At 38.6% G+C, this 23,363-nt stretch overlaps 1 protein-coding gene across 4 annotated transcripts in view; it reads right to left on the bottom strand.

The window, feature by feature from the left end:
- Positions 1–23,363, bottom strand: part of LOC149849247 (uncharacterized) — a 170,938-nt gene that overhangs the window by 111,967 nt on the left and 35,608 nt on the right. For all 4 annotated transcript variants that reach the window (XM_089999149.1, XM_089999131.1, XM_089999139.1 and 1 more), the window contains 3 exons: positions 11,738–12,452; positions 10,543–11,568; positions 10,317–10,437 (listed from right to left, as the gene is read on the bottom strand). In XM_089999149.1, the coding sequence (XP_089855275.1) occupies positions 10,317–10,437; positions 10,543–11,568; positions 11,738–12,452 (1,862 nt within the window). The remainder of the gene's footprint in view (positions 1–10,316; positions 10,438–10,542; positions 11,569–11,737; positions 12,453–23,363) is intronic.

Raw genomic sequence — 23,363 nt, forward strand, 5'->3', positions numbered from 1 at the left:
TCGAAAGAATGATCGAGGAAATAATGTTGGCAATACGAACCAACTGAATCATGCCTGACAGGTTGGTCAAAATTCAAGGCAAAGAATTTTGTCAACCTGCAGAAGCATCGACTGTTGGAGCAATGTAGATGATGAATGCAATGAAGGTGAAAGATATCGTGAAACCACTTGTATGCAAGGAACTGATGTACTTGTAACTCCTGCTCAACGGAAGACTCACCAAAGCGTTGCTAGACACAAGTGTCATGCATAACTTTATCTCTCGTGAAGAAGCAGAACGTTTGGGTTTCCAGTGAAAAAAAAAGTAAAGTTGTATGAAAGTGGTCAACTCCAAAGCAAAAAACCATTTATAGTGTTATATGTAAGGCATCAGTACGAATGCAAAGATGGTGTGGAAGAACCACACTTTCAGTAACAACAATGGATGATTTCAAAGTCATCCTTGGAATGAAATTTTTGAGAAGTAACAAGGCAATGTTGATGCCTCACCTGAACATTGTGAGTTTTGAGGGTGAAAATTAGCCTTGCATGACTACCACGCTACCTACAGAGAAGCCTCGCGAGCGTTTTGTCTTTGCATTCCAACTAACGAAAGGGATGAAAGGAGCTGATGAGACTTTTCTTGTCACAATCCAAGAACTAAAGGAAGTTGTAGAAGTCGTTGATGTTTTAAGGCCCCTAGTGCCCGCACTGAAGGAGTTTGGTGATGTTATGCCTGCCGAACTGCCGAAGAAGCTACCTCCAAGGCGTGAGGTAGATCATCAAATGGAGCTAGTGTCAGGTGCACGGCCGCCCGCAATGACTCTATATCGTATGGCAATTCCTGAGTTGTAGGAAGTACGCAAGAAGCTGGATGACATGCTCGAAGCAGGGATCATCCAACAATCAAAAGCACCGTTTGGAGCACCCATGTTGTTTTAGGCAAAGCACGATAGGTCAAAGCACTTGGGCGTTGACTACCGAGCGCTGAATAAATTGACAGTGAAGAACAAGTATCTGCTTCCTTTGATCGCGGACCCGTTCGATCAACTCAGAAGAGCTCAGATTTTCAATAAGTTGGACTTGAGATCATATAAGAATCGTTGAAGGAGATGATGCCAAGACCACTTGTGTAACGCGTTATGGAGCGTTTGAGTTTCTTGTTATGTCATTCGGCTTGACGAATGCGCCTGCGACCTTCTCTACCCTGATAAACAAGATATTTTACCTGTTCCTTAACAAGTTCGTCGTGGTTTACCTAGACGGCATAGTGGTGTACAGCAATTCTATGAAAGAGCATATTCAACACCTTTAGAGTGTATTTCAAACTCTGAAGCATAACGAGTTGTACGTCAAGCGAAAAAAGTGTCTATTTGGCCAGAGAGAAGTTAACTTCATTGGTCATATTGTGGGAGGAGGCAGATTGAAAACGGATCACAAGAAAGTCGAAGCTATTGAAAAGTGGGAGCCACCTGCTAAGGTTCCTGAGTTGTGTTATTTCTTGGGATTTGCCAACTACTACCGGCGATTCATTTAAGGATACTCTCAGATCGTCGCCCTGCTGATCGACCTAATGGAGAAAGACAGATCATGGCTATAGTCGGATGCGTGCTAGGAAGCTTTTGAGAAGTTGAACCATTCCTTGATAGAAGAACATGTACTACAGTTGTAAGATTGCTAGAAGTCATTCAAAGTGCAGACTGATGCGTCTGACTTCGTAATTGGTGGGGTGTTTGTAACGACCCCAACTCATCCCCTTTATTTATGCAATTTTTTTTTTCAGTGCGGAAAACTTCCTAGAGACCCGGGGTCCTCACAGTCCCAACTCCAGATGGATAGCTAAACACCACAATGAACTTGCAATCATTATCCATAAAACCAAACTAAATTTATTTATTCAAGAGTTAAGGAGAAACCTCTAAGACAGTGTTCTACTCGATAGAAAGTAACATAACCACTGACGTAAATAAGTAAATGAAAAGGACACTAGACTGAAAAACCAAAAAGAAAAGAGCCACTCTGTCCACCAATGAAGCTGTCAAAAACTCAGTGTGACTTTAGCGCCCTTCCAGTAGCTGTCGACTTCACTGATCCCCTGTTCCTGCGAAAAACCAATAAAGTAGGGTGTCAGAATCGAAATCCTGAGCACGGCTACTTCTTAATGAAACGAGTGAGATAAAGGGGTAAGATAAGGTACCATGCAACAATTGAGGGAAATACATACAAGACAGTTTATAGCATTTAGAAGTTTATTCATGCAACAATCATAAATGTTAAGCATACGAAGACAGTAAAGCAGTAGTAAATACTAAAACTTCAGCATGCAACAAAAAATAAACATTTCACACTCACCATCATGTATTGATTGAGGGAACCATTAAAGTATGCACGATCTAATGCATAACAGGAAAATGTTTGACTTTTTTGCAATGCATGAATCCTTTTATTATCTTTCATTTAAATCTTTTTGTTTATATATGCATGCCCTATTAAATGCACACACTTTAAGTTTCTCTTTTTAATGACCGTGGCCCGCGGATACACCAAACGGGTATAATCCCCGAGGTTATGTAGGTTCCCAGGGTAGCTTAACATACAATTTGTATTTTATTACTGGGTTCCAACTTAGCCCTCGACCGAATCACCTTCGGAACATTAGACCTCCACATCTAATGTCAGAGACACAAGGGACACCCCACGCCCACAAGTGCCACTTTTTTTGTACCAAAACAACAGTTATGTCAAAACACACCACCCCCAGGTAAAGTGGCGGACTCTCCCTAAAACCGTGGCCAGGAGAAGGAACCTCAATATCGGGTTCAGGGGACAAAGGTAAAACCACGGAGTTTTTTTGTATCCTCACAGTCTCCCTAAGACCGGATTTCTAAGATCCTCATTCTCCAGATGGGTGATCCCAGAAGGTATATTACACTGTTTTTTAATTATTGTCTGTTATTAAAAGCCATTATTTGAAGTTTGCACTCTAGCATACAAAAGCAAGAGCAAAAGCTCGCATCCACCCCTGCGAGAACCATCACGGGATTTCCGCCCGTGAGGACACCCAAAACAGTGCAGTAGTGTGCAGTACCAACAAGTGCGATTTAAGCAATGCAATTAAATATTTAAGAAAAGCAACCAAGCCCACGGCTCTCGAGGCCGGTGATGGTTCATTTAGGCCATCGATGCATCGCATGCCAAAACCAATCATTGTGTCATTTATCATGCAAGACTCATATTCCAAATGTGCCCTCAAAGCAAAACTGTTCATAAGCATGAAAGTGCTTAATTCATATGCGTCTTTGCCCCGTGAAATCATGCAACATCCTACATATATCCATGCCAATGCATACTGCCTTGAGTGTGTGAGTGCACATGCAAGTATGTATTCCCATCAAGTGTGCATCCTTGTATTAAATACACAACATCAATGACCTGGCAATGCATGACAGCACAACATCCACACGTTTTAAGTGCACAACTACAATAATGTACGTAAAATAAAATTCTGCATGTATAAAATTCATATTTCTTTCTATCAAACCATGTAATCCAGCACATGTTTGAGTTGCTGGTTGGGTATGTCAGCCCCGGACCGGACAGCCTACTGGCCGGCTAGTCAAACCAGTCCAGCCGACCCTGTCGGCTGGCCCTATCAGCACATACACAGGTCAGCCACTGTGGCTGTACCTGTGTATGTCTGATATCAGATGAAAAACCCAGTCATTAAGGGATAAAACCCAAATTCAGAACCCTTGGGAGCATTATATATATATATATATATATATATATATATATATATATATATATATTTTAATAAAGAATAACAGCATGATATCCTTATACTTCAATGAAATTTTCAGAGTTACTGGGGATATTTACATCTGACAACAGGGTATGATGGTACGATGCATGCACATTCCCACGACTATTAATGCTTCAACGAAATCAAAAGTGAATGTATAAATAGGAAACATAACAGTTCAAGTACAGGCATCATGGATATATATACCGAAAAATGTTTGAGGGCCAGTATGATATATATATATATATATATATATATATATATATATATATATATATATATATATATATATATTTTACTTGGGTCACAGGCCAGCACCCAGCCGACTGGGTCGGCTGGGCCTGCCTCGATCCTACCTAAACCAGCACCCTACCCAGCCAATCACTTGGTTGGGCCTGTCGGCTCGGCCAGCAGCTGGCAGTCAGCCGAGTGCCACTCGGCTGGCTGCCAACAAGCCAACAGCTGATCCCAAAATAAGAAAATAGATTTTTTTTTTACAAAACCATAAAAATACATAAGGTGCGAGTGGGTAACAGTGGAAATCGTGGGTCCACTGTTCTCCATGGATTTCCATCAAAGGTTGCATGGAAATCCAATCTCCACCCGATGCCTCATTCGAATCAAGAAGAGGTACCCGTACCTCGTTTCGCAAATTTCCGGTGATCGGAGACAGTCTTTACGAGAGAGAGATCGGCTGAGGTCGAACCCCCCACCGTTGAACTCCGGTTGAAGGGAAACAACGAGGAGGAGGAAGGAACGCCGCTTGACAAGGGTGGCGCGTATGCCTGTCGCGGTTAAGAAGTTGTCGGCGATGGAGGCTCCAGCAACGTGCACGAAAACGAGAGGGAGAGTGAGAGGTTTGGGGCAAAACAGAGAGGCAAGGGGAAGGAGATACCAGCCTGCCATTTTGAAGGAGGAATCCCTCTGAATCTAGCGGAGACCGTTACCCTCTCACCGGAGGCTGCGGCCCACCTTTCCCCCCCTTTTTCCCTCACACGATAGGGGTTAGGGTTTTCTCTCAGCGCCCTAAACCCCCCCCCCTTCTTTCTTTCCCCCCTTTTCAGAAATATCGGGCAACCCATATCGGGTTGCCCCCCCCCCCCTTTATTTGCTCGTTACACAGGGGCGACCCGGGTCCGAACCCGGGACCCGGTAACCGACCCTGAATCGGGTCCACGCCTTACTCCCATCAAAAATGGATCCGCAAGTTGGATCCAGATGGATCCAACTGTGGATCCTCGAGTTCGCTATATATATATATATATATATATATATATATATATATATATATATATATTGTTTTATTACAAATATTAATATTATTTTAGCATAACACAATTATTTATGCATAAATACCCATTTATGGGTCCTAGATCCGAAATATGGATCTTAGGTCCAAATTGCATGTTTCCAAACATTTAAAAAAAAAACAAATTAACGGCAAAAACTTACGGTTTTTACAGTGTTACTTCAAGGAGGTCATCCTGTAGCATTTTAGAGTCGCAAGTTGAATGACGTCGAGTAACATTACACTGTGCATTATTGTGAAATGTTAGCGATCGTGCATTGTCTCCGCACATGAAGACATTACCTTCTGGGGTCACAATTTGTTGTGCGAACTGACAACGTTACGACGAGTTACTTTCAGACTCAGAAAAAGCTAAGTCCAAGACAAGACCGCCAGCAAGATTTTCTAGCGGAATTTGACATGGTCCTTAAGTACAAGTCGAGTCAATGTTGTTGTTGATGCCCTGAGTTAAAAGGCGGACCAATGTTATTGACACCTTGAGTTGAAAGGCAAAACTTGTAGCACTGCTCATGTAAGGCGGCAATACTAGTCATCCGACGAGCAATCTTTTCAAGTAAGTTCGAGAAGCACCGAAGAACGATCTTATAGCCCAACAGTTGATCACGCTGGTGAATGAAGGAAAAACACAGAGATTCTAGCTAGAGGACAATTTGCTCTACATTGTAGGAGATCGTTTGTATATCCCGCGACAAAATACTCTGCTAAGGCGCTTGTTGCATGAGTGTCATGACACAAGTTGGGTCAATCATCCAAGACAACAGAGGAGTTTGGCATTGTTGGAACATGTGTTCTACTAGCAGTAAATGTGTAACCACGTGGACGCTTACGTGCGGACTTGCTTGATATGTTAACAAGATAAACCTGTTAACTAGAAGCCAGGAGGATTGTTGGAGCCACTACCGCTACCAAGCCGTCTGTGGGAGTGCATCATCATGGACTTCATCATCAGCTTACCAAAAACCCAAGGTTACAACTCCATTTTTGTGGTCGTGGATAGGTTTTTGAAGTGTGTTATCTTTGTACCTGCCCCCGCCACCTGCTCAGTCATCGACAATGCAAAGTTGTTTATGCAGCACGTGATTAAGTATTAGATAATCCCAGAGAGCATTGTGAGTGATTGAGACGCACGGTTCATTGGAAAGTTTTGACGAGAAGTATTTCGCTTGATGGGGACAGACTTGCATTTCAGCACAAGTTTTCATCCTCAAACCGATGGACAGACAGAGAGGATCAATGGCATGATAGAGGAGTATCTTCAGCACTTTGTTAGTACCAACCAAAGAGATTAGGTAGATTTACTTGATGTCACCCAATTCTGCTACAAACTCCAGAAGAGCGAATCATCTGGCCATAGTCCATTTGAAGTTGCAAAAGGACAACAACCGCAGACTCTACACTTTCTTGTCGCTTGATGACAGGGAAAAGTGCCTAATGCATATCAGTAAGATCAAACAAAGTTAGCAAAGGCGTACTTGAACAAAGTGACAAAGTGCTTGAAGAAATGGGTGGACGAGAAGTGTCGGCCACCAGCGTTTCGCATTCAAGATAAAGTGTTGGTGAAGCTCTTCCCCGAGTGCACAACTATTTTTCAAGGTCACCATCGAGGCCTCATTCGCAAATATGATGGTCCCTTCATCACTAAGCGCATTGGGAACTTGGCGTACAGGCTGGACTTACCATCAAAATTTCAAGTGCATCCAGTCTTCCACGTGTCCAACCTGAAGCCATTACATAAAGATGAAGGAGATCCTCAATGGAGCATACCTCAGCATGCTCCCATTCTGCAGCGCACTCTATCAACAGTCAGCATCCCAAGCAGAGAACCAAAAGTCATCCTTAACCACTCCAACAACTACATCGGCGAGGTGAAGAAGTATATGCTGCGATGGAAAGGTTTACTAGAGAGTGAAGTCACGTGGAAGAAAGCATCTTACATGTTGCATCATCGTTAACTTGTGGAGGATTACCATGAACGATTGGCACCGAGGACGGCGCCAACTTAGACGAGGGAGCGTATTTCTAACCACCATGTTTTTCACTTTTTGCATCTACAGTGGCCTTTGAACTAAGAAGCCCCATATACTTCAATAATGGGCCCCTTTCCCCCCTCTCACTATCTCTCTCTCTCTCTTTGTACTTGCTTACAATTGATATGAAGAAATTTATGTCTTCATATCTCCTTGCTCTCTCTGTGTTTGTGTCTGTGCATGCGCATACTTTTGCTTCTGCTCCTGCGTGTGTGTTAAGAGCTTGCTTGTGCGCTCGAAAGGCCTACTCTCGGCGTTAAGATCTACCGAGGAGACATTGCGGGAGCCTTCACTTTTAAGCCCATGAGAGAGCCATTGGTCTTTCAAAATCATAAAAAAACCTACATGCATGTGTCGATCACATTATCTAAAACTTGTTTTTAACCATAGTCACTTGTATCGTTAAAGGTAATTTCTCGGCGAGGGTATTTTTCGAAGAGATTTTCAAAAAGTTAATAAATCTCAAGAATATCTCAGGAGTGTAAAAAATTGAAAAAAATATAAATAACAAAAAGCTAAGAAAATAATAAGTTTATTTTTCTTCCAAAAATATAAAGAAATATGTTTTAAAGTTTTTAAAATATAAAAGAAACAAAAAATAGGAAATGAAAACTTAAAATAAAAAAAGAGTTTTTTCCCAAAAATATTGCGATAATATCACAGTATTTTGTTTTCTAACGGTATTTTGAAAATATCGTTAGATATTACCTTTAATATCGGCTACCTTAAATATCAATATTTCTAGCGATATTTTCAAAATAACGTCGATATCGGTGACTGTTTAAAACTAAGAAAATATATGGTCACATTTATAAGATAAGATAAGCAAAAAACTAAAAAATTACGAAAAATAATGGCTTTTAATAGGTATATATAAGTGCTCCAGGGAGAACACTATATATATATATGAAACATGCAAAAAAAAAGTTTAATTTTGACCATATAATGTGATCTACGTGATTGATTTCCTAGGGATCGGCTCTTGGACAGTCCTATTTCAAACATATCTATGGGGTCATAATTGCTATTATGCTATACAAGCGGCAAAAACCTATTTCAACCCATTTTGCATGCTACGATCACTCTATATATATGCGTGAGAGAGAGAGAGAATCATGTTTGTTAGGTCGCTTATTACTTTCAAAATCATAGTTGTAGATTTCATTTGCTTGATTGAACAGGTAGATGTGTTCTATCACCATAAATCTCGAATAGAAAAGAGGAGAGGGGTGAAAATATCCTAGTAAGGGTGCCTGTGTGCGCACACACATAGAACCTATGCATTGCAACAGAAAGAAAAGGAAAAGCAAACTATCGGCCATGGATTATGCTATTCCAATTCAAACTTTCATACTTGATCCTCATAAAAAAAACGTGTATGTTCAAATTTCTGATTAGTTTGAACAGGGTAAAGATCTGACCCAAATCCACTTGAAATGTGTATCTGCAAGGACCGGTGGGTGAGAGAGAGAGAGGTACACATTTGGAGAAGGGAGGCTGCATGTAAGGTGGGCAAATGAGAGAGAGAGAGAGAGAGAAAATCAAAGGAACCATTAAAAAGAAAAGAAGTTTGTGATATGTGTAGATATATACATGCATACATGCATATATATAGACACACACTCACACATAGTTTCACACAGCCATTTCTAAAATGCATGTTTAGACTGATTTTCATGTTAAACTGAACCCAAGAACCAGAAAATGCCCTATGGACAATACCTGAAAACCACTAATTTGATTGAATAAGGCATGCTTACCATCTTATCTACTTGAGCACCAAGAGAATAGTGGACACATCCACCCATGTTGATAGTTAGCAGCAGTAACAGAATTCGAGGATATTCGTTGCATATTCACATCCCTTTAAATCTATTTATCATGGTACTAAGTCACTGGAGTCTGTAACTTGTTTCTGATCACAACCTGTATTTGTTGGCTGCACACTTACACCAATGGCTTTCATTATTTGTCATATGAATCAAAGCAATTGTTTCTACAGGGCTCTTGGCATTCTTAAGGATTATTTTCACATCCTCAAACCGCATTCTGCAAGACCATCCAAAGCATATCATTCCACACAGCAGCAGCACTTCCAACTATGTTACATTAGCATGTATGACAATATCGGACACAGTATGACATCTCATGGACACAGCCAAATCTGTGTTGGATGTGGCCAGTATTATCCCTATCTTCATCTGTTTCTTTTTATGATATAGATCATTTACTTTGTAGCTTTTTTTCCTTTAAGTTTGTCATTGATTACATTATATTTTGATCTTTAATTTAGATTTTTGTTTAGTTTTTATTGACCACAATGGGTGGTTGTTCAAGAATATGCACTTAAGATTATATTTGTGCCCTTAGGCTTAGAATAAAAATTCTGGATGTACGGAATACACATGTATGCATGCACATACACATACATACAATGTAAACCATGTCCCTTTTGTCCTGCTTTTACAAATCCCATATCATAGTAGATATGTCTGTGCAATGTCCTGTCCCCGTGCCAAGGTCAATGTGATAGTTTACAGGCACAACTTCCAAGGAGCATTAAAATGAATTACATCCGCTTCTTCAACAAAGCACCTAAAATAAGATCCTTGACTGCATGTAAATAAAAGTATAAAGCATGGTTGTCAGTTGAGGAAGCGGGAGAGGGAAGCGATACGGGAAGCGGGAGCGGGAAGCGAGGCACTTTCAAAAATTTAGGAAGCGGGAAGCGTGGGACCACTTAGGAGCGAATCGGGAATCGTCTCGGAAGTGAGGGGTAGCGAAAAAAATTAAAAATAAATACAAAAATACAAAAAAAATTGAAAAAAATGGGGGAAGCGAGGAGGAAGCACGGGGAAGCGTGATGGGAAGTGCGCTTCCCATAAAAGGGAAGTGTGTTTCCCATTAAAGGGAAGCGTGTTTCCCATAAAAGGGAAGTGTGCTTTCCATTAAAAAATGGCGCTTCCCCGCGCGTTTCAGAAGCGCGACGTTTCGCTCTTCCGAAGCGCGCTTCCCCACTTACCTAGGCGCTTCCGGTAACTCTGTTATAAAGTAGATAACAATATTAACAGCTAGTTTAGACAATGAATTATATATATATGAAGGGACATGATAATCCATGCACGCCCATATGCCATGATCTTTACCAAAACACATGAAGGATATGTAGAACAAATAAACCTATGTCCACTTGAATCACCTGAGATGAGCTTGCTCATAGTGACCATGATTGCAGCAACAAGGTCGAGATGATGCATCCATTTCTTTAGAATGAAATGCAATCTCCTGGGGCATAATGAAATTCCATTCATTTGTCGCACCTGTAAAAGAAAAATTACCAGCAAGCAACAAACGAAGTTAAATAGCTATAAAAGTGCCATTCTTGAGTTGAAGATTGTAGTGGAATTTGTTCAGAAGTAATATACCTGCCAGGCAACATGACTTTGGGCAGCCAGCCCCTGAGCAATGGCTACTGCAAGTATGCAGTGATCTTACAGAAACTTCAGGAATATCCCGTTTACCAGCCAGAAAGGATCCTTGATTTAGTTTAGGCCTGATGTTATCCTCTTTGTCTTCCTTTCTCTGCATTTGCATAGTTGTATAACAATATAGCCGGCCATCATTTTGAGATAAATCAAGGCTTGTGATTTCATGATCATGCATAGGCATACCAACCACATTCCTCAAAGCAAATACTCTCGGATTCTCATCAAACTTATGCTGGCCTGAATTAATGTACTTTCCCTTTTGCAGAGTTGATTTAAAGTTGGACAAATATGTTGGATTTTTAGAAGCTAAGTCAACTGGAGATGGTAATGACAGAAAAGCAGAACTAGATGTGGCAGAAAGATCATGACTACCAGCAGCAGGACTCAATCCTACCTGACCAGAGCTTCTAGCATCATATGCAGAATATGAAGAATCAGTCATGCAAGATGACTGCCTCACATGACATTTTGAGGCAATGTGAGCATAATTCCCACCAGTAACTCCATAAAATCTAGCTTCTGTCAATGGTTTAGCATGTAAAGAGAAGTTTGGCAAGGTGTTTGAAGTGTAAGTCCCCATAACTGAACTTTTGCCAATAGCAATATGATTGAAAGGATCTGCACTCACAATTTTACATTTTCGACAATCATCAAGGTCACATTTATCAACCTGAGAATCAGCACCAAGTAGGCCGGCCATTAATTGCTCAGTACTACTGACAAGCTTATTGGTATCCTCTGAAAGTACATTATCTTCATGAGACCCAGAGCATGCTATTGGGGAATATAATGTCGACATCAATGAGCTCCTAACAGCATTTTCTCCTAGCTGGTCATTCATACGATGCATGTTAGCATTTATGCTTCTGAATCCATGTTTCATGTGATATATCTCACTTTCTTTAGCTGTTTCTTTGTTGGTTAAGGATTCTGGTCGAGAGCATAGCAGGGACTGTTGAAACTCTGCAGTTAACCTGGTATTAATAGCTGAATCAAGTAATTCAGGAGAAGAAAATTTTCAGCTAGTTTTGCACAAGTAACTACAAGCAACAATAAACAAGCAGTTCATGTTGATTCATGTAAAGCATAGCCATATTATAAACTGCAGTAGCAGTTTATTTGAGTCAGTTACCTCTTGGTTTCAACTGGTCATACAATAGGACCTTCTTGGGATCAGCTAAAACATCCAACATTTGGGACTTTACAGATACAGCAGAACTGCCACAAGCATGTGCCTGCTCAGATGGCTGCCCAAGCCTCAGCTCAAAATTTGATGAAAATGCATCTGGACGGAGAAATAAAGCTTGTGCAGAACAAACAAATCTGTTTCTCGCAGAATCATTATTAAAAGACTTCACGTTCTCCACAAAATGGTTGGTACCACATGTGCTGCCACTTTTATTGGTAATATCAACATATTCAGCAGTGGATTGACATCGATCTTCCCATGGTTCTTTTCTAAAAGCATTCTTTGAAGGTTCTGGATGACTATCTCCAAATGCTAGTATGTTTCGATTGTTCATAAAGGTAGGAATGGCAGCATGTGAAATACCAAAATTCTTCGTCACATCATGTTCCCCATAAGCATTCCTCTGTTGTGGATCACGGCCAAAGCAATCAGCAACATTTTCAAAGATAACCTGTTCTGCAAAAGGATTGGTGGCTGAAATGAACTCGCTACATGGTTGGCCAGACCTCCCTTTTCGACCAAATATGTCAACATCTTGTCTCAGACAAGAGTTCTTTCCAAAATTCTGCATATATGGGGCCTTTACTTCTGATGATCCAGAGTTGCAAATGTTTCGATCAGGCAAATCCCATCTGCTGCTGTCATCCAACACTTTGATCTAGTATAGATTAAACATGTAATGCATTACGTTTGTTTAAAAAACTCATAAATGACTTCTAACTTTTAACTCCAGGAGAGCAACTGCACAAGCATCAACAATTATCTGTAATATTAAGCTGTACAAGCATCATCAAGTACTGAAACCAAAAAGGATTATACTCATCATAGAAACTCAGCATCCTAGTCAAAACTTCCTTATATTCTTTATGACCATGAATGAGACAGACTTGAATCAGGCTTAATCAAGTCTGGCCCAATATTTATTGTTAAGGTGCCTTTAACTGGGTCCAGTTTGACTCCTAAGTGATCTAGCTTAGGCAGGACCACAGTCGAATCTTGGACTATAGCACAACGATGGTCAGATTGCAAGTCTAGTTTAGAAACACCCAAGGGAGTCTTAAGTGACATAAATAGTGGAACACTAGAGGTATACCTCAGAATCAACTTTCATAGTCTCAAAACCGATAAGTATCAAATAGGTATCAGGTTGGCTAGAGTAAATCTGAACAACCATTTTTATATTTTTACAGACATATGTTTCGTATGATGTTAAAAACAAAGTAGATTGCACTTCTCCATCGAGGAAAGCACATGCGGAGAAATTTGTTGAAATCCAAATACCGTGATTCACTTTCACAGGTATCCACTTTCATATGTGAAAAGTAAACGCATTTTTGCCATATAAAATTTTGAGTGCTTTTATGTCGAAGAACTCCCAATCACTATAATGCCCGAATCAGACATGTAGTGTCGGGCACAACATAAGATACTTGTTGAAGATTAGGAGAAACATCATTCTGTCATGCCGCACGCACACTTAAATCAGATGTAGTACCAGACAAAAAATAAGATACTTGTTGCACACTTGCAAATAAATGTGTGCACTGATGCACACACATGTTGTAGCGTGCCCATCATCAATATGAATTACTTGAGACATGAGGTGCATTTTTCTCATTTAGGCCAAGTATGATATAATTGCAATTTTATTTCTTTTGTATTCTCTTGGAAACCACTTAGGTATCATATATTATAATCTGTAAGAATATCACAGATTGTTTATAACTACCCTTAAGGGTTTTCTAGCATAAATATAATCCATAGGTACCACCCTTCACCTAAGAGGAACCTCTCTCTCTCTCTCATGCACGAAGGAAGAATAAAAGAAGAAGAGAAGAATGAATGAAGAGAAGACAGGAACAAGAAATTTAAAAAGAGAAAGGAAGAAACATAAGAGAAAAAAAAACGATGAACGAGAAGTGACGGGATAGAGGGAAGAGGGAAAGAGAAAAAAAATGAAAGAAGGAAAATTGATAATCGTCAACAAAAAAAGATTTATTTATTTGTAAACATGAGGATTTTTACAAAAAAAGATGCCTTACATTTTCCAAGCAAAACCTCTGGTTGACATAAATGTGATACAAATATTTGTGATTGTCTCTAAGAAATTAATATATATGTATGCATGTACTTGCATGTTTGTGTGAAAAAATATTTCTGGGCACTGGTATTATGAATGCTTCAGAGTTGATCTGCTCAGAGGGGCATTTCTGCATTTTTTAATCTTTGCAAGGCTATTTTAGTCATCTAGTTCCAAGACAGTCAGGATACATTTGTGTCATCTCAGTAGTATTTGCTTCTCATTCATTGTGGCAAACATGTAAAATTTGTATGTGTACATTAGATTAATATCTACGTTCAACGATGGCATTCTTGTAAATGTACATGTAGCTTACATGTAACACTATTATAAAGACTCTTAATAGATGGGGCGGCTGCTGTAACTACACAATTCCCTTTTGTTTTCACGGTTGCAAACTTTATTCCTTCTTCCTAGTATCTCCCGGTGTAGATTCTGAGATATGGTATTAGAGCAAGAGCCTATCAAGCTATGTCACATAGGTACTTGAGTGGGTATGATACTGGATTTCTTAAAATGCAGATATGGGGATATATATATATATAGAGAGAGAGGGGGGGGAGACACTCTCTCTCTCTCTCTCTCTCTCTCTCTCTCTCTCTCTCTCTCTCTCTCTCTCTCTCTCTCTCTTAGAGTTTGGTTTTATGGATCTGGATTGGGTCAGCATCCATATTAGTTATTTTTAAATAAAAGAGAGGAAGAAGATGATATTTTGAATACAAAAAGGAGTGAAAAAGGAATTCTTTTAAGAATATGAAGATTGGTAGGGGCCTCCATAAAATTTTTAATTTCATTAAGAGAAAAAGGGTGGGAAGGGGTACCGACTCTCTCGCCCCGCAAGGAAGATGAAGAACAACATAGAGGAGAAGGATGAGGAGGCAGCAGGTATGGGCCACTCCCCCATTGTTAAGATGGACACACTTTTCTATGTATATATATAGTATATATCTTCATATATAGTATATATAGTATGTATATATATCATGTATCCTAGTCAACCTAGGTTGACGAAGACTTTAGTCAACCTAGGTTGACTAATTCTAGCCTAGGCAACCTAGGCAATGACTACTGTGTTTTGAAAAATTAAATATTTCTTTCCTACCTTACATAATTTTGAAAATTGTTAAATTAGATTATTAAATATTTTTCTATAAATTGTATTTTTAGTGTGCATGGCCATCCTCTCTTCATAATATATAATTAATACAGTTATCTTTTGAAATCTTCATATGATAGATAATGTAATAGTTGGGATGTTTTGTTAGCTTTATTTACAGGTTTTCAAGAATTAATAGTATTAAAGATCCAAAAGATCCTTTGTATAATGGAGCATATGATTGAAGAACAAGAGCACCCTTTAAAGAAGCATCAAATGGAAGAACTTGATGAAGATATTTTATGTAATGGGGTCCTTACTGCAATTGCAAACTTACAGTGAGTCACCGCAAGTTTGAGGGAGGCTGTTAAGATGGATGTATTTTTCTATGTATATATATAATATACATCTTCATGGGTGGTGGGAAGCTACCCGACTGCATCCCTAACAGATGGTACCATATGGTTTGGGACCGTAAATTTTTGGTGTATTTTCGGTCTACAATTTTCATAAATTTTTAAGCTTTACCATTTTTTCCATCCAAAATGCATGATCCAAGTGTCAATTTCTAGTAAATCAATCATGTTGAACACATCTGTAAGGTCAGAATTTCGAAAAAAACACCGAAAAAATTCTTAGTGGGTAGGGTTGGTATGTTTTCCATATGGTAGGTTTCCATTTCTCAAATCTTTATATATTATTTATATTTATATATATATATATATATATATATATTATATCTAAGTCAACCTAAGTTGACTAAGACTTTAGTTCATCTTAGTCAACCTAGGTTGACAAATTCTAGCCATTGTAATATCGAGTATCTTTTCATGATTTTTAAATTCAAAAAATATAATTTTTACATTATACATTTAATTAAATTGATAAAATCATGGAAAATATATCATTTTAAAGGTGGCGTCAGCTGGCTAAGCCCACTAAAAAGACCTAGTTGAGCTAATTATAACTTGAGAAATTTTTATTTTTAACCTTTAAATTAGAGCAAAAATCAAACAAAATTCAGGTTAAATTCAAGCGAAATTCGGATGCGAAAATCAAATATGTACATCGTTAGATGCGCCTCGGAATATTGATCACGTTGGCGGCCTATTTTTCCAAAATTGAATTACGATTGGCCCGAAAATCACATCTTTCAAAAGTGACCCGCCTCTATTTTTTACTTATTCTGGATTGAATCGGACTGGATATGCTCCACTTGATATAAGTTAATATGGATCTAGACCCAGTCTAGGATCCATACTGACTAAGATCTGGTTCATGTAGAATTTGGATATGGATTTGGATCTTGAATCCAAATCTTGATCCAAAATCCATCTATGGCCAATTTAAAACTTTAAAATCAACTTTAAGTTATAAAGAGGTCTTCCAGACGGAGGGGAAAACCCTATGAAATATTCTCACGAATATTAAATAAAATATTTAATAAAATAATTAATTTAAAAAAAATATTATCTAGAAGGTAGTGTAGAGTTATACAAGAGACTCTACCTAGATAAGGTCATCTAGAGGGGACGTCACCCCCCTTCTAGATTAAATATAATTAAAATAAATAAAATAAAATATTAAACAAATATTATATAAGGGTTAGTCTCTCTCTCTCTAAAACTCGTGTTCTAGAGAGAGAGAGAGAGTGAATTAGAGAAAAAAAAGAAAGAACCCCAAAAATCGTGTGAGGAGAGAGAAAGAAAAAAAGAAAGAAAAAGAGAAAAGAAAGGAAGGAAGGAGAAAAAGAAGAAAAACAAAAAAAAATTAAAATATCCATCGATTTTTCAATCTTTTCCGCACTTCGATCAAGGTACGGATTTCTCTCTAGGTTCTTACAGGAAGAAATAGGTATAAATCTGATTTTATTTATAAGTTTTAGATGAAAAAGGGAAATCTGGTTCAAAAGAATATATATATATATATATATATAAAGTAACAATTATATATATATATATGTTTATTTCTTGAGATTGTTGATTTTCCTAGAGTATCAAATCCTGGAAATATATACGATTTGATTCTATATATGTCAATTTTCTTGTTTTGGAACCGTATATGCATGTAATACATGTGCATGATGTTTTCCTGCTTATGCATACAGAGTATAGAGAGAGAGAGAGATATTCAGTTTTTGTCGATTTTGGCTTAACGAATATATATATATATATATATATATATATATATATATATATATATATATATATATATATATATATATATATATTAAGGGGCGTGGAGCTTTGTTGCTCATGCAAGTTGAATATATATACATATATGAATATGTATATAACTAAATTTCAGAATAGTTGATTTCTTAAAGCTGGACCTATAGGTATACTATGAAATTTTCCTGTCAAATCAGAATTGTGGAGTTATATTCACATTCGAAAAATCTAATTGTATTTAGTTGATCGAGCTCACATGCATACAGCTGATCATGTTTTGATGTGCTAGATTTGTTTGTTTCACTTATTCATGTTCTGAAAATATTTTTTTATTTCAGAATTTGCTGACTCACATATTCATATACCCGAATGTCTATTTTCAAATCTGTCCAACAACATGCATGTGCTGTTTCGGATCAGATCTCAAGAACAGCAAGGATGTGTTGTTTCGGATCAGATCTGCCAAACTGCAGTCGCATGTTCTGGCAAAATCTGCCGATTTCTCAAACATGACAGATCTGGTTCAGTGCCATGTTTTAAAGTACACGCTCATGCATCTGCATATTATTATTGGTTCAGTTTTATTGATGTATATATGCAGCTAGCATGTTGTGCAGGCTGATATATGCATGCTTGATGGTCTGGCTTACATGGATCAGCCAACCCCTCGAACAGGCTGTTATGAGCACAGTTGTGGGTTTCGGGTTTGGACCCGAGCCGCGCCCCATGAAACGAAAAAAAAAAGTGCAAGTAACAGGGTAGGCCCTATAAGAGGGCTGCCCGATAAGAACCTAGGGTCCACAACACTGCTGGGGTGGGGGAGCACAGTGCAGCCGCCGGGGAGGTTTCCTCCCTTTTCGGGAGGCCACCCTCCTACAAATGGGGACCCCCGAACCCCTCTTCCTCCCACTCGCGCTATCTCGTTTCTCTCTGTACCTATCCCGCTCGGTCTTCACCTCCCCCTCGACTCCTCTCTACCCTTCGGATCGATCTCCAAGCTTCGGCCTGCAGCTCAAAGACCTTGCCAGGAGATGCCGACCTCTCCTCTACTGGTGGTGCTGTCAAGGCCGACCTTCCCTCGTGGTTGCCGCAACCTCTTCGCCGGAAAATGGTAGGATTTCTGTTTCTTTTTAGGTATGCTATGGGTCGAGCATGAGATGAGGGTTGTCGAGACACCCTAATCGCGAGAAAAGGGGGGGAAATCCCCAAATTGGGGTTTTCTGTCAACCCCAAACCGAAAACCCCAAATCTACGATTTGGGGGTTTCGGATTGTTATGGTAAAGGGGACTATTGTGTTTCACATTTCTGTAAAATGGAGTGAGATTTTTCGATTCCTGCTATAGGGTTCGTTTCGGTTAAAAAGGAAAAAAATTATGTTGGGCATGCGTGGGTGATCCGACTTAGTAGGTTTACATGAATGTATGTTGTGCTGATAAAATTCTCTCAAGTTGCAAGCTCTTTGGATCCAATAAGTGTAATCAGACATACTTATAACATTGGTTAAAATGTGGAATATTGGGTCTTAGTATCTCCATCAACCATCATATTGTTTATCATAAAATGAAATTTCTATTGGATGTCGATTTTCCTGTAGGAACATCGAATTTTGTTGAATTAGTTAGTATTATTACTTTCGTGGTTGTAGCAGCACCCTGTGGTCAAAAGGTAGTATATTGATGCAAAACAGAAATTTTGTTTGTCGACTTTCTTGAAATCATGATTTTCTTTCATTATGCTATGGCTTATTCCTTCTCAGTTGCCAAGGAAAACACAGAGCGGGAATGTTTCTTTAGGTCTGTTTGTTGAAGTGAGGTTTCACTCTAACATGCTTAAGATTCATGTTTTTAATGAGATCTCTAGACTGAAAATTTATGCACAGATTCATAGACTCAAACAATTAAGCTAGAATATATGTATATCAGCAAAAGTATGCATGTATAGGTCAAAGGCTTCTCAAATTTGACTGAAAATGTTGAAATATACAACTAAATCAATAAACATAGTACTCTGAATCCTGAAAGTAGAAAACTACCAATGTTGGAGCTTACATGGTGGGATATACCCAACTGCTTTAATGAGCCATGGACCTTACAGAACGTACTAGATGTGCCTATATTGTGACACATCAAAATGCTATGTTTTTGCATGTGGTATATAAAGACAGCGTATGTTAGTTTCAACAAATTGTAAACATTTCAAGATAGTTATGAGATGCCTGCTTCGCCTTTAACATTTTGTAAACAGTATGCATGAAACTTCAATCTAGCATTAATGAATTATCAATAGTGGGTTTGTGAATGTGGCAATTATCATTTTACTAAATTTTATATCTTCATTGATGCTTATAAAGGACAGAGCTAAGTTAATGATGGTTCGTGACAAAGAAAGTTTTGACCACTCTTTTAGTTTAAGTAAACCATGGTAGTGATAGATGAATAAGGATCATTTTCTCTTATGTGTAATTGTTATGGTTTAATGCTGGCACGTGAATCACCAAGCCTGGTACTTAAAGGTTTCACTGTGGCACTCGAGTTTAAAAGGTTAATACCCACATAAATATTAACTTTTGTGCTTGACTGGTTTAAAGGCACCGGAGCACTCTGAGTCGGTTGTGCAATGAATATGAAAACAAAATGGATGTATGTGTACCTTGGCAAAATGACTAAGGTTGGAAACTTACTACTATGGTAGTAGGAGGTAGATGGGGAAACACCCCTATACTTCGGGAAAATAATTAAATGAAAAGATTAACCCACTTAGATTCGGGCTTACCTTGGAGAGGGTAGGTGGTACAAAACTCCGGGGACGTGTTTAATTGTTTCGAGCGAAAATGACTCGTTGGTCCCCAGTCCTCAAAGTTGGGGGACCCGGACTACCAATATGTCCTAGGTGGTAGCTCTTTGTTCTTCTGAAGAAGTTAGGGATGCATCATGTTTTGGTTTTGGCCTTCGGGAGGTTCTCTCGATCACTGGCCGCTCCCTTGGGATTTCAGTCTCAGTTAGAATGTTCGGGTTAATAAAACAATCTTGAATAATATACCCCCGAACGTTCTCTTCTGTGATGATTGTCTCGGCCCGTGTGTACCCGCGGGATAAGATAATATAAACACTATTTAGAACAGTTAGGTATCACAGTAAGTGGAGTTATTAGAGAGACAATTTCATAATCTTTCAACATGTTTTATATTTTGAGCTTGTGATGAAACGAAATCCTGAAATATGTAGATATGATATAATTGAATTCATAATGTGATGGTTACATGAATGTTATGCATGTTATTGTTATTGTTGTTGAAGAATATGCCTTATTTGTTGAATGTCTTACTGGCTACATTATTGTTGTTGTTGTATAACTGCTTATTTGCTCATGTACATGACTATTGCTATTGTTGCATAACTGCTTACTTGCTCATGTACATGACTATTGCTATCGTTGCATAATCTGCTTACTTGCTTATGTATATGCTAAAAATCACACAGGACACACACATCACATAATAGATTCATGATATACCTGCATTAAAAGTTATAGATTTCCTACTTAGACAGTTGTAGTCTAATTCCTTTAATTTACAAATTTCAGGTGAAGAGTAAAGCTATGAGCGACGCGGGATGAGGCGTTGACCAAGACTTGATCTACTTGTTCCCTGACGGTCCTACTTTCTTTCAGATTGGAATCTTTGTTTTGAGACTCATAATGTGGAAACTCTGATGTTTGATTCTATTATTACTGAAATAAAAATAAATGGTGTGATTTGCTTTTACCTTCCTGTATCGTTCCGGAATGCTTAACCTTGGAATTTTTATTTGTTTCCACTGTCAAAAAAATCCTAAAAAATCTGGGTTAAAATTTCGAGGCGTTACACTTACGGGAGATAAAATGAATGATATTGTTGCTACAAAGGCTCATCTTGAAAACATTTTGTCACAAAAGACCTTGGTTCCCTCAAATATTTTCTGGGAATAGAAGTAGCCAGAGGCAGTGAGGGTGTGGTTTTGTCACAACGGAAGTATGTTCTTGATTTACTAAAAGAGACAGGAATGTTGGGAGCTAAACCTGCAAATATTCCCATGGACAACAAAGTTCATTTGTTTGATAAGGGGTCAAAACCTGTTGATTGCAAACGCTATCGCTCATTGGTAGGAAAGTTACTATATGTGACAGTGACTAGACCTGATATTGCTCTGGTTGTAAGTAAGGTTAGCCAATTCATGGACAAAGCGACTGAGGTACATTGGAACGCTATAATGATGATACTTAGGTACTTAAAATCCTCTCCTGGAAAGTTGTTATTCAAGAAAGGAGACACTCTGGAGGTAGTTGCATATTTTGATGCTGATTATGTTGGGTCTGTAGAGGATAGAAAATCTACCTCGGGATTCTGTGTATTTGTGGGAGGTAACTTAATCTCTTGTAGAAGCAAGAAGCAAGTTGTTGTTGCTAGGTCAAGTGCGGAATCAGAATATAGAGCTATGGCCCAAACCGCAGCTGAATTAATGTGGGTTCGAACAGTTCTGACTTATCTTCAAGTGAAGGGTTTATCTCCTATGGTAATGATGTGTGATAACAAGGCAGGTACATATATAGTTAATAATCTGGTATTTCATGAGGGCAAAACATATTGAAGTTGATTGTCACTACATACGAGATATGGTTCAAGTTGGGCATATCTCTACCAAGGATGTAATCTCTGAGGATCAAGTTGCAGATATTTTTACAAAGCGTCTTGCAAGACCTAGTTTCTCAAAATGTTGTGGCAAGCTGAGCATGATTGATATCCATGCTCCATCTTGAGGGAGAGTATTGAGATAAGTCGACTGAGTAATGTTTTATCCATGCTTAAGGGTGCGTCTGATATTTTAGAAATATTAAGGGACCTAACTGTAATTTTTTCTTTGTGGTTAATCTCTATTTAAACAGGAGCTTAGGCCTAAATAAGAAGATCTCTCTCTCTCTCTCTCTCTCTCTCTCTCTCTCTCTCTCTCTCTCTCTCTCTCTCTCTGGCTTTGCACAGTATTGCTTTCCTCTACCGAAGCTGAATATAGAGTCATGGCATCTACCACCATGGAGATTGTTTGGATTTGCATGTTGTTGAAAGATATGAATATTCAAGTCTTAAGGCCCACAAAATTATGTTGTAATAATAAAAGTGCAATCTATATTGCCAAAAATTACACATTTCATAAGCGCATGAAGCATATCGAGATGGACTGCCACTATGTTCGTGAAGAATATTTAAGAGGAACCATTGACCTTCCTTACGTTACATCAGAATATCAACTAGCAGACTTATTCACCAAGGCGTTGTGCTCTCCAAGATTTAACTTCCTTCTTGGCAAACTTTTGGTTCTGACACCCTAAGTTTGAGGGAGAGTGTTAAAATGTAGTCTCTTATATATATATATATATATATATATATATATATATATATATATATATATATATATATATATATATATATATATATATATAATAGAAAGATACATATATATATATATATATATGTATCTATCTATGTTATATATATATAAATATATATATCTCAAACCCAATAAGGGTATTGATGTAATCTCATGTATTTTACACATATTCTCACTTCAGAATATGATTGTACTTTTTCTAAATTCTTTTTTTATGTCTTTTTTACTTTTTCTTCTTTTTCTTTTTTTGGGTTGATGTGACATGAGGGGGCCCTCAATACACACGTTGGAGCCCCCTCCAACGGTTACATTTCTAACTGTTACAAAACATGGAAGGGACCCGTTACAGAAAAAGAGGAGACGTGACCCGTTAACGGACTTCGAAAGGTCAAGATCCGTTACGGAATCTGAAGAGCCATAACGGGCATGGACTCCGAGGAGTCGTGACCCGTTATCATTTCTCATAACCCGTATCCACAAAAACTTTGGGTAAAAAGGTACTTTGGTCTTGAATGGATATGGCCCTAAAGGGCCAATTACCCGAACCCGGCTCGGCTCGGCGGGCGGGCGCGCGTGTGTGGTTGGAGGGGTCCAACGTATGTATTGGAGCCCCCCCCATGTCTTCATTACATTTTAAATAGGTGTGATCCCCTTTAATTTTGGTTTTGCTTTTGTAAAGCCCTTTTTGGGACCCAATATATTGAGATATGGTATTAGAGCAAGAGCCTATCCCCTTTAGTTGTTGTTGTTGTCTCGGGTCAGGCCGAATTGAGCTGGGCCCGGCTAAGGCCGAGCGCATCC

Source organism: Nuphar pumila, chromosome 1 (genome assembly GCF_984573655.1).
Source record: "Nuphar pumila chromosome 1, dmNupPumi1.hap1.1, whole genome shotgun sequence".
NCBI classification, from domain to species: Eukaryota; Viridiplantae; Streptophyta; class Magnoliopsida; order Nymphaeales; family Nymphaeaceae; genus Nuphar; species Nuphar pumila.